Genomic DNA, 13,091 nt, shown 5'->3' with positions numbered 1-13,091 from the left:
TGATTTTAAACACTTGTGACATTTAACATATGTTGGTACAATAGGTCATAATAAGCAATAACAAGACACGATATGAACATTTAAGGACTTGAATCTCCAATGGTTGTGGTACTCTTAACAGTTTCCATTTTGAAAAGATAATTCACATGGTATATATTCCATATGCATCGCTTAACTTCTGTAATTTATGGCCGGCTGTTCATCCCGGCCAATACCCCCAGGCCGCCAGATGGAGACCTCCCTGCAGCATGGGGGTGCCCTGAAGGCCAGCAGGGACTCCTGGACAAGGGATTTTTTTTATTCCACAGCCCTGCTGGATACCATGGGGGCTGCTAGATGACGCTGCAGGGAGGAACAAGGAGTATTTTCCCTACAACCCGGAAGTGCGTCCTAGTCATGTGGACAGAAGAAATGACGTGCTTCCGGGTTGAAAAAAAAGGAGTTTTTATCTGACCCGGAACCCAGAGGGTTGTGCTGAGCTGGGTGGAAGGGTGGCAACACGTCTGGGAGTGGAGGATTGGTTATTGTGATTATTGAGTATTGTATTTATGAGTATTGTGGAGAGGAGGGTGCTTTGCGCACTACATAGTTCAAAAATAAATTATATTTGGACTTTTACCTGGTGTCTGACGTATTGTCTGAGGGTTCAAGAGGACGATAGCGCCCTCTATCTGTCACACTGCATATAAAATACCAGGACTGATGATTGAGATATTCCAAGTAACTGTTAAAATTAATAATAAGCTTCAGTGATAAAGACAATACCAGATAAAATTATAAAATACATATATTTCTCTATTTTCTGTTGTTATTTAATATATAAACCTGTGTATTTGTCCAGTAAGAAATGCCACCCCAGTGAATCTGCCAAACGTTGCGCAGATTCCCTAGTTTAATTTTAAAACTTTTCCCCTTGTAGAACATTATTTAGTGGTCATAACTGCATCTTATTCCACCCTGGCTTTATTAGGAAAGTAACCTAAGGATGCATTTTTGGGACTTGGCAAAGGTTAAGTAAAGTTGCTTCACAGAGTCAATCAAATTTTGATTTGGAGCTGGACCTGCACTTTATTACTGCCTGGACAACAGCAGGTACTTATGCTAATTTCTAAATAAATAAATTAGCCTGAAATTATATTATTTGACAGATTGGTTAATAATAAAACATGTTTACAAGGCATTGTTTAATCTTCTTTAACGCTGTTACATAGCATTGTTGTTTCACATTCCTGTACACTTTTACTATTCTGCCACCACTATAAAATCCTTATATATTTTCATCAATAGCTAATCTTTGATAAGATTTTATAATTATGCAGTACATTTACCAAGCACCTGGAAACAACTGTCTAAAGCAGAAGAGCCAAACATTTAGTAATAAACCCTAAAGCTTAGTTGTTTAGTTAATGTTTTTACAACCTACACAACAGATTAGATAGGTCTAGAAGAACAAACATCCTTTGTCTGGGCTTTGTCTCTACCCACCCCAATTTATTCTTTAATTTAAAAAAGAACAGAATTCTTCACCTATTTTGTAATGTTCTGCCACTGTTTCCTGCTACCAAATCACTAATACAAAGGTGGCAACAATACTGTGGCTTAGCACTTTTCCAGGAATTCTCGGCTTGCCTCAGTTTATGGACGTGGCTGCAGTGCATGCTGGTACATCATAATGCATAATACATCAAAATCATTATTGTTTAAAATATGTAATTTAGATAGCAGCACAGGGTACACATGAATTACTCACAAGCATTTATATATGTGACACAATATTACGTATGAAGGTCTGCAAAAATGTAAGAGCAAATCATTGAGGAACTCCCTGGTCCATAACCTGCCAACCCTCTCTCTCCCCACTATAAACTAGAGTGCACTTTTTTTGCTATTTTAAATCCAGGATTGATGTTAACAACTAAATGCTGTTTAAGTCAGGTTTATTTGGTACATTGTGATATTCACAAGGGAGCATTTTTGCTTTTGCTCTTATTAATTCACATACACATCTGTCAACCTCACTGCCACCAGTTTCAACTCCTTTGAGAATTTAACAGTTGTTAACATAGTACCACTGGGTAGGGGTGGATGGAAGCAGGATGACATGTATAGGCAACATGTATGGTCTTAGTGAGAGTGCAAATTTTAAGTGCATTTAGAATAATATATTTTGCTTTACTTTTCTATACGGATAAAAGACACTCATGGTCTATTGTGAAGCTGGTCAATTTGATTGTTGCTTTAGTTGAGGTAAATATCAACAGATTTAAATCTACCCACTTTAATCTCATCTCTCATCTCATCTCATCAATCAGAAACTGTTTTTCCCGGTGATGATCACCACTACATTAGGCCAAGCAGGTCAGACCAGACTTCAGAAACAGAGATTCCAGGTTTTTAATGTAATCATTACATCTTGCCTGAAGAAGTGGCCTGAGTTGCCTTGAAAGCTTGGGTATTTTTAGTTATATTTATTATGTTTTATACTTTAGTTAGGAAATAAAAGGTGTTATTTTGTTTGTGTTCTATGTATACACTAATAAATCATACAAAATAATTTTCTTAAATTTAAAATTTTAATCTATTATCTTAAAGAATCCTCAATTATTTTTATTACTATTTTGTACCTCCAATAGCTCAAATGCATTGATTCTCTCAAATTTATTTGCTGCACTATGTACCTTGTGTTGTGTTTTTCACAGGCAAATAAGAGAAAGTTAAATGCAAATAACTAGTTCCAATTACTCTTCATAATTAAATACAATGTCTTCCTTATAATGGACCCAGACCACTGTCAATCCAAAAACAATACAAGGTTCAAGTTTTATTTTTCTGATATCGGATTTTTAAAACAATCAATGTGCAATGCCAAAATTGCTACTTACTGTACTTATAAACACACATTTTAGTTAAATACAGAAAGCAAAATTCCTCGACATAAACTTGAGTGATAGGGAGTATTCATGCACGATTCACCAAAGCCGTAACACAAAGGAGGAAAAAGCAAAAACTAAATGAGTTTAAAAAAAAAAAAATTAATAGCAACAGGAAAAGATATAAAATTGTCTATCAAACTACAATATGGTTAAAAGACAACAAACACTATTTATGCTTAATGTGAATATTGTTAACTTTCACCACATAAACATTCACAACTATATTATGAATCACTAAATGCATCCATTCATTCATTTAGCTTTAGGGCCAGATAGTAAATTCAAATCAAGTGCAAAAGCAAAACACCTGGAATATTAAATCTTTTACTTGCATACACAAAACACCAGAATCTTTATTTTTACATGTATAAAAACTATTTTAGAAAGCTATTTTAGTTTTCAAAATATAGCTGATACTCTCAAATTGCCGTATACTCAATGTTCAACTTTATACACGTTTACTTTGCTCTTTATGCCACTAAAGAAAACTAAGCAATGGCAAACCCCAAATACAGGAAAGCATCTGACTGAAAATAAAACCTAATGTGACATACCTATTTTTTACAATCCTTATCTTATCATGCCAACTCTGTTCTTGCAGAAAGGGTAAATAGGAGCACCTTGATACGAGGAGGTACAAATTTCAGGGTTTTAAGATTTATTATGTGACCTTTAGAATCACGAAGCCCCCTCATAAAACATTAAAATTACAAGACAAGGAGAAAAGGGAACATTTTAAAACAATCAGAATTCTTTTTTTTCAGCCCAGCATATTCACCCCTGGTAAAAGTTTCATGTACTTTTGTAAAATCATGTCAAACTTCCTGACTGGTGAATGCAGGTTTAATGTATTTGTAAAAAAGTTGCCAGCAAAAATTGTAATTACAAATTTAATACACATTCAAAGTTTAGACAGAAGAGAATTCTAATATTTTTACGATTTTTAATATTTTAGAATAATACACTACCAATCAAAAGTTTTAGAAGACCCCAGTTTTTTCAGTTTTTATAAAATGCACACAGTTTAATGTCTTATCAAGGCATACATCAAATAAACAATGGCAAATAAAAAAAACTAATGGAATCATTAAGTCATTAAAATTTTACTCAAGTTTTTGATTAATCAAAGTAGCCACCTTTAGCCGATATAAACTGTGGTAACCCTTTTGATTCAGAATGCAAGTCACTCTGTGCAAGTTACCAACTATGCCTCCAGCAAAAGAACCCCAGACCGTCACACTTACACTTCCATCCTCCATGTTTGACACATGGTGTCACACACTGAGGAACCATTCTGATTCATTGGTCCGTAAGAGTTTCTTCCATACCTGCAGTAGTCCATAGCCAGTATTTTGAGCCTCTATTTTGTCCATTAAGGAATGGCTTTCTTACTGCCACACGTCCTGTCAAACCTACAGCAACAAGTCTCCTCTTAACAGTACAAACTTTGAGACTTGCTTTTTTGATCACTGTTAAGTGGTGTATGAAGCTATTGTTCTGTGAGGTCCCTATCACGCAAGAGGGTGACCCCCAGCAACTTGTCTTCTGAGTCTGCCAGATCTCTTCCTACCAGTTTCTTTCAATTTCTCTAAATGAAAGGCCCATACTCCTGTAAGCGTAACAATGCCCTGTCTCATTTCATTTGTTAATTGCTGTTTTCTTGCCATTATCACTGGAATTTACAACTTTCTAGGGTGTAGAGGGTGTACTAACATAGTCTGGTCCAACTCTGCTTTAAGTTTGACAGACATTTTTTAAGTAATTAACACAAAATGTTTGCTTAATTTACTTTAACTGCTGCAGAACATCTTTAGATTGTAACCTATTAGTTGTTCTCTGAAGAGGGCCTATTGCTAATATTCAGAAATTTCCTTTTTTAGTTTTTGCTAAGCTAAACTTTAAATTTAAACATCTGGCACTTTACTGCTTATTTATTCTTTACTTTAGGTCATTTATTACATTTCAACTGATTACATTTGTAGAAAAACTGGCTTAACTGGTAGTGTAGGTAAAAAAATCTATGAAATAAAGATGTGGAATAAAGCAGTGCGCAAATAGTGCTACACAAATCAAAACTCTCTTATGTTTTAGATTTCTCAACTAGTCTACTAGTTTCTCAACTAGTTTCTCAATCCTTTTACCCTAATGACACCTTTGCACACCACTAGCATTCTCTCGACTAGCTTCACGATCTAGCCAACCTGGAATGCCTTTCAACAGCCTTGAAAAGGCCTCCACATATGTTGAGCACTTAACACCTGTTCCTTTAATCCATGGACCATTTCATGTCAAACTATCTCTACTGGGTTCAGGCTGGGAGATTCTGAACGGCTCAAACCAGATCAACTGTTGCAGCACCCCATTCCTCTCCTTTGCTGAAATTGTTTCTGCACATCCTGAAGGTGTGTTTTAGGTGATTGTAGTATTGAAAAACAAATTAACGGCCCAGCTAAGCACAAACTACAAGGAATGGATGTAATATTTAAAGATGTGATAGCAACACTGGTTAAGTGTGCTTTCACTTCTAAAAAAATGCCACCAGTATCATCACCAAAAGCATGCTCACGCCATCACATGCTTCTGGATGGGAACCACATATGCAGATATCACCCATTCACTTTCTTTGTATCTCATAAAGACATGTAATTTGTAAGCAAAATTTCAAACCTCCACTCATTAGTCTAAAGAACAAATATGCACCGAGCTCATGCCCACTGCCTGTGTTTCTTGGCCCAAGCAAGTCATTCTTATAAGTCTATTTCAATAGTGATTTCTTTACAGCAATTCCATCATTAAAGCCTGATTCACAAACTTTATATTTATATTATGTGCTTATCTTATTTATTTCCACCATAAAGGCCTAATTCAGGCAGTATTTATATTCTGTTTATATTATGTGCTTATTTCATTTTGAAAGCCTTTAAGTAAAAACGAATACACAGTTTTGATTGTTTCTAGTTGTCTAAAGTTTTAAAAAAGTATTTATATTCTGTTTATATTATGTGCTTATTTTATTTTGAAAGACTTTTGGTATGAACAGGAATACACAGTTTGATTGTTTAAGGTTGTCTAAAGTTTTAAAACAAAAATCCTATGGGACACAAGACTAGGTAATCAGATAAAAGGTTTCCACTTCCTTCTACTGGAGAGAGTTGTCTGGAGCAAGAATGTGATTGAAATGTAATAAAGGCCAATGTGCTCCTTTCCATACTTTTTCAAATTTAGTTTTAATCACTTACCAATTGACTTTTCATTTATTTATTTCATCCTTTTTATCACTTGACTCCACCAATTAGTGTTCATTTGTTTACTGCCTGGTGACCACTGTGCTGGTACAGAAGATCAAAGCCGAGATCTTCTCCTGACCCACTCAAATGAAGTTTGCATCTCACTCCTGCGCTGTAGTTAGTGAGCAAAGCTGACGAAGGCTTTCCGTTTCCAACCACCTCAGCTTCACACTGCTGAGAAGTACAGTAAAAGCAGTGGTGTGAATCACTACTGCTCTCAGAGAGGATCAGACTACAAAATTAAGTCTGAAGCAAAAACTGTAAAACATTTCTCATCACTTACATTTTGTTTTAGCTTGTCTTTTGGTGAAACAGCCTTCCTCTGGTAAACCTATTTAATTTACAGGTAATTTACGGCTTGTTACTTGTTTTAAATTTGAATAATATAATCCTAATTTAGGTTGTCAAGTAATTAAATAGGTAACAGAAGGATCGCATCTGCATGTCAAGCATTCAAAAATACTTCCTAGCAGTTTATTTTATAATAATGAACAAAATTGCAAGAAACTACATTCTAGCCAGAGTGAAAAGTATTTGAAATAAAAACTAACAGAAAGACTGGCTGAAAATAACATGAAAAATACAGTATATATTGCATATACCAATAGTGAGCACTCCATAAAAAGTTAGCACATGACCCCAAAGCCAAAACAGAAATAAGCCAATCTCAAAAGCATGAAGTGCTTTGACATCTGAAACGTCTAATTAAAATTTGAGAACTGTACAGTTTTGTCATAATTTATATGACCGTTTCCTCGAATTCACCACAGGTTATAAAGGCAGCAGTCAAATTCAAATATATTTCATTTACTCAGCACATAAGCAATGAAAAGTTGTGAATTTGTGCCACAACATATGTACAGTACATAACATTGTTAATTATATATGCTCAAATTTAGCTTGGTAAATTAAGTACAAACCAAACAAAAAACTTAATAGTTTAAGAGGTTAAAAATATTTTGCATTGATAAATTGAAAGAGGCTGAAGTGACCCTTTAACACAATTTGATAAGTGGTCCTTACCGTCTTCCTCTTTATGTGCGTTCTGGGGGCTGTGCATTCTCTCTCCGTGACTAGGGCTCAAGTCGGATGCAGCACCGTGATCAGCTGATATCCATATGGGGTCAGTCATATCAAAGTCTTCACTGCTTACTGAACTGTCATCCTGCACAAAAAACAAATAAAATGTAAATACATGTGACAAATTACTGTTAGCATGTGATTAAATTTCCTAAAATTATTTTGAGTTCAGTAAGATCATTCCATGAAATCAAATTTGCTCCTAACTTTCAATATAGCAAAAGATACATATAAAGTGATCTCTTGTTTTTTGCATGTAACCTACTCGTATCTTGGTCAGTTTGTATTTCTACCAAGATCTTTATCTGCCTGGCCAGGCTTATGCTCAGATCAATTTCTGAGCCATCCTGAAGGTTACTTAAAATGTTGAACTTACTACCATTTACTGCATTTCAAAAAATTCTTCAAACATTAAAAAACATTTTGAAAAAGTATTGGATATCCACCAGATAAATAGTGTTACTATTTTGTTTTTGATGAAAATGTTCTAAATTCTTCATAATAGCCACATTTCCATTAAACTCCTTCATGTGCATTTCGAAATTGCAAAACAAATTAAACACGGTAGTGAAAAAAATGTGAATTTTCAAAAAACTCAAATTCACAAAAAATGTATATGCTTGCTCGAGGTGCTTTTTCAGGCGATTCAACAAAGCAATAGTTTGCAAAACTGTAATGTAAACTTTTTTTTAGCATTTAGGTCACGATATGACGTAAATTTTCAAACACCTGTACAATGTTGACGTAGTGAATGCAGCAGTATCATGAGCACTACCGGGTGACCGAACACAAACGTCCCTGATCATTAATCTATCTTCATCAACTGCCTGCAGAACAATAACCCCGATACCCACCACTTGGTGCACAAATAGGGGACATGTGAGCCATTGATTGCACCATACACCTGAGGTATTTTGTGTGCCTCATAATAATAACGCATTAACTCATAATAATAACAAATAATAATAATGCATTTTATCTATAGAGTGTTTTTTCCATGTTCAAGGTGTGTGATTGTACTGTGAAGTCTGCCATGTCTCTTCCACATCAGGTAAAGTGATGTATTGCCTCATTAGTTTGGAGTATATGACCTGACACACCCCATAAGCAACTGAGGGTCATATCAGTCCGCAGTCTTTCCCAGCAGTGTTCGACACAAGCCACGGGATAAGGCACCAGTCAAGCAAACAGCCCCACTCACATACACAAATTCACACAATTCTGGTATGGAATTGCTAATTAAGCTGACACGTATCTAACACTATTTCTAAATTTATAAAGTGGCATGGGAGTGGGAGAGATGTGACATTAGACTTCAGAGAGCAAGCTACATTAACTGATAAGCAATTAATATTGTTTGTCTTGGAAGAAAAAAACGACGACAACAAGGCAGAACACTCTAGTGTCACTGGAAAAAAGCAATAGTCAAAGCATATAGCTTTGTACATGAAACACCAATAAAAGTGACAAATACTGGAATGCTACCCATCTTCCAGTTAAGGCTGTCATACTACACTTGTACTATTGCACTCTGGGGATTAGAAGACTAGAAGAAATATCAAAGAATTTAGTCTCCTGACCTAAATGACTAATACAGTCTTAGCCTTAAGCATATATAGTGACAAAGGATCAGATCATCATGAATTAACATCTTAGTTCAACAGGTAGTTCTTCAAAAAACTAACAAATCCATCGGACTCACTGTCCCAAAGCAGGCGTTTCCTTGTAATCAAGCGCAGCACTCAAAATTCGTCCTTTATGGATTCTCACCATTATATACATCATCTATGGTTTCAAATACACAACATTTTTTTTTATTGAAATTGGATTATTTGTTAGGCAGATCAAGGTTGAAACAAAAAAGGAAAATCACTGTTTAATAAAAGTTTTTTTTTAAACTGCAGGAAATGATCTGCTTTGAGGCATACAACCCCTGACAGAGTAAATGCACTGATTATTCCTTGACTGCATCACACACCTTACATCATCCATTAACAAGTAACGAGTTAAACATGCTTTGCATAAAAATCACAAGGGAAGTGCAGGTTAAGACATTCTTGAGGAATAATATCCATCAGGTATTGTAACACACGCTAGGGAGGAATTGATCATTTCTTGTTAAAAACCTGAATATTCTAATTGTGCCTTATATTATAGCATCTCTAATGCAATGCATATCAATTATTCCCACTCTAGCTTTGCTAATTAACTACTATAAATTAGCAGCAGTGAGAAAACTAAACATTTTTCAATACAAAACAGCATATATGCTTATAAAATAAAACTGAGGACTTGTAACAGACCCTTCAATGTCAACACCAGTGATTTTGCATATTAATTGCTATCAATGTGCAAGTTAGAAATTCTGTATATTTCACCAACCATGCCCATAGTCTGGCAGCATTACACACAAGGCAGGTATTACCTTGGATGTTGTGAAACTATAGCACTAGACACTGCATCACCCTACCAACCAAAAATCAATTAGTCTGAACTTTTCATTAATAGTAAGGTAAAACAATGCCTTTCTTTTTTGCCTATGGTTTTCAAAAACTCTGATCAGAATTAATGTAGCTGTATTTATAAGGAGATAAGAATTATAATATAAAATATGGACCAGTTCACTGACAAAATATATTTGTGGTAATCTCAAGATTCCATATCCTCAACAAGTTAGGTTCTAAACAAAATAAATCTCATTTATTATAATTTAATCAGCTACAGCTGATTTATGGCTTCAAGAGAATTAAAAGCTACTTAGGGATCGCATTCAGGAAATCAGTCAGAAACCTCCAGCATGCTACCTTGCTAAGTGGCAGCTTACCAATAGACATGTTGTGTATCGGCATGCAGAAGCTGGCAGGAGCCTGCAGACCATCAGGCTTGCAAATCATCAGTCACCCTAGGGAAAATTCTGAGAACCGTCCATGCAATATAGTTGCTTAATATGTTTAAATTGCAAACTGGACATTACATTATTAATGCATAATTCTAAATTGTGTCTTCTACTATAATAAAAAACACAAAATAAGGATGTAAACTTAAAATTCACACCATCCAGACATTCAAGCATATGATATAGCATATGACAATCAGGTACGGTATCAAGATGACTGAGTAGCTCTGGGGTAGATTTAAACATATAATTAATATAATGCAATATACATTATTTTTTCTGTTTAAATGCAAAAAGAAAAAAAAAATTAAAATTAAAACTTCAATCAATAATTATACCTTTACTTGTACATAATTACGTAGTTCAAAATAAAAGTAGAAAAGGCATGTTTCAAAATTACCAGCAGCTCCAACCCTAGTCCTCCCTTATTTTGTACAGTGTGTGTAGAAAAGAATCACCCAAATTCAAAATACTCATATTTTGTTGCTTTACAGCCTGAAATCAAGACACACACAAAAACATTTCTCCAACTGTATTTACTCAAGGCTGCTCGTAACAGCCAAGTAAAAGAGAACAGTGACAGTTCAGAAAAAAAAATAAAAATAAAAAAACAGAATCACTGACATGGTTAAAGGATCATGTGTCGGTACTTTGTGGAACCACCTTTTGCTTTGATTACAGCAATGTGTCTGTTGGGATACTTCTCTACCAAATTTGCATATCTACACTGTGCAATATTTGCCTACTTTCTTTAGTGCACTGTTCAAAGCTCAGTCAAATTGGATGGTGATCGTTGGTGGACTGCAATCTTCAAGTCATTCCACAAATTTTCAATACGATTGAATTCCGGGTTCTGACTTGCCCACACAAGGACATTAGTCTTTTTCTCCTTCAGCCACTAATGTGGTCAACTGTGCTGTGTGCTTTGCGTTATTGTCAAGTCTTCCCATTGACAACTTATTGGCAGAGGGCAGCAGGTTTTCCGCAAGAAAATAATAGTATTTTTCCTTCAATCTTAACAAGTGCCCCAGTCCCAAGTACAGAGAAACATATCACAACAGGATACTATCACCTCCATGCTTTACCACATGTATGTGTTCTTTGGATGGTAATTTGTATTGGCTTTTCGCAAGATATACAATTTGGTGTTGTGGCCAAATACTTTGATTTTAGTCTTATCTGACAACAACATTTTGTTCCATTTGGTGTCAGAATCTTCAAGGTGCATTTTAGCACAGCTCTACTGAGACTTGATGTGGCCTTTCTTGGGGCATGGCATTTTTCTTGCAACCCTGCTATACAAGCCACATTTGTGGAGCATTTTTATGATATTATTATCACATGCACACAATGATCACTCTTTGCCAAAATATTCCTGTAACTGCTTCAAACTTGCAATAGTCCTTTAGGTAGCCTCTCTGACCAATGTCCTCCTTGCTCTTCCATCCAGTTTAGATGGATGGCCTAATCCAGGAAGGGTCCTAGTAGTACCAAAGACTTTCCACGTCTTGATTGTGGAATTTCCTGTACTCATAGGGACCGATAAAGCCTTTGAGATTATTTTGCATCCATCTCCTGCCGTGTGCCTGTCCACAACTTTAACCCTAAGATCTTATGACAGTGCCTTGCCACACATAGTCGATTGTTTGCTTTCAGTTGCCATTTCAAGCATTAGAATGCTAATCAGAAGGATTACAATTGATCACAGGTGGAAGTCAATTATGTTGGTGTGCAATGGAGAACGTGAATAATTGCACCTGATTAAGTTTACAAGTATTTTAGGAGGGGTGGGGTGATCCTTTAACCATCTTAGTGAGTATGGTTTTTTATTTTTTTCTGAACTATTGTTATTAAATTTTTCACTTGTCATAAGTTGCATTGAGTATAACTGGAGAAATATGTGTGTTGTCTTCATTTAAGGCTGCAAAGCAACAAAATGTGAATATTTTGAAGGAGGGGGGTAATTCTTTTCTACACACAATGTGTGTCAGGCAAGGGAGGGCTGGAGCTCACCCTGGTCCCTTGTTTTTGTTACCACATTCCCCAGTCCCTCCTGCTTGTGTAGAAGTCACAGGTCTGGAGCAAGGTAAATAAAGCTGAAGGCTTTTACTCAAGCAGTGTTTACGGTATTGTTACTCATGTTGACAGATTTTCTCTGATTGTTTCCTACTTTACCCCATTTTTGGATATGACCTTTGTTTTGTTTCTTTTTGAATTTGGTACAGTCTTGTTTTTTCCAACCCTCTGCTTGAAATTTGCATTTTTCTTTTTGTAGATTTGGACTTGCTGCTGTTCCCTTATCAATTAGTTTATGACCCTATTTCCTGTTTTATGACAATTATTTTTGGTCAATAGATATCTCTTCAAAACAACTGTAGTTTGACTACATGTTACATCTGTCTTTCAGTTCACATGAGATACCCAGGCACAGCCGCACCAGAAAACTCAGCTATGCTACAAGTGCTGTTGTTTCTGAGGGTTTGTCCATGTTCACACAGCATGGACTCCACAAGGCAGTTTAAGAAAATGTATAATTCAGATAAATTCAAAACAAAATCTTTTCCCTTCAATTTTTTAAAAGACTTGAGTACCCAAAGTCAAGAACATTGGTCCACTTCATGCAGACAGATAGACTAGCAAATGTTGGGATCTGGGGCCTCATGTATAAATGGTGTGTTTGCACAAAAATGTTGTGTAAGCCTGTTTCACCGTTCAAATCGCGATGTATAAAACCTAAACGTGGTGTAACGCCATGCATATTTCCACAGTAGCTCATATCCTGGCGTACGCAAGTTCTGCGCTCAGTTTTGCAGACTGGCGGCACCCAGCGTCAAAGCAGTGCTACTGTTCCTGTGTGGTTATACTTGCTTTTTTAGATCCACATCCCTGACTCGG

General features: G+C 35.8%; 1 protein-coding gene across 3 annotated transcripts in view; it reads right to left on the bottom strand.

Moving 5' to 3' along the window:
- Positions 1-13,091, bottom strand: part of nol4lb (nucleolar protein 4-like b) — a 296,901-nt gene that overhangs the window by 94,850 nt on the left and 188,960 nt on the right. For all 3 annotated transcript variants that reach the window (XM_039735087.1, XM_039735086.1, XM_039735089.1), the window contains one exon: positions 7,244-7,385. In XM_039735087.1, the coding sequence (XP_039591021.1) occupies positions 7,244-7,385 (142 nt within the window). The remainder of the gene's footprint in view (positions 1-7,243; positions 7,386-13,091) is intronic.

Source organism: Polypterus senegalus, chromosome 14, assembly GCF_016835505.1.
Source record: "Polypterus senegalus isolate Bchr_013 chromosome 14, ASM1683550v1, whole genome shotgun sequence".
NCBI classification, from domain to species: domain Eukaryota; kingdom Metazoa; phylum Chordata; class Cladistia; order Polypteriformes; family Polypteridae; genus Polypterus; species Polypterus senegalus.
The sequence above is the reverse complement of the archived record's forward strand: the minus strand, read 5'-3'. Positions and strand labels throughout refer to the sequence as shown.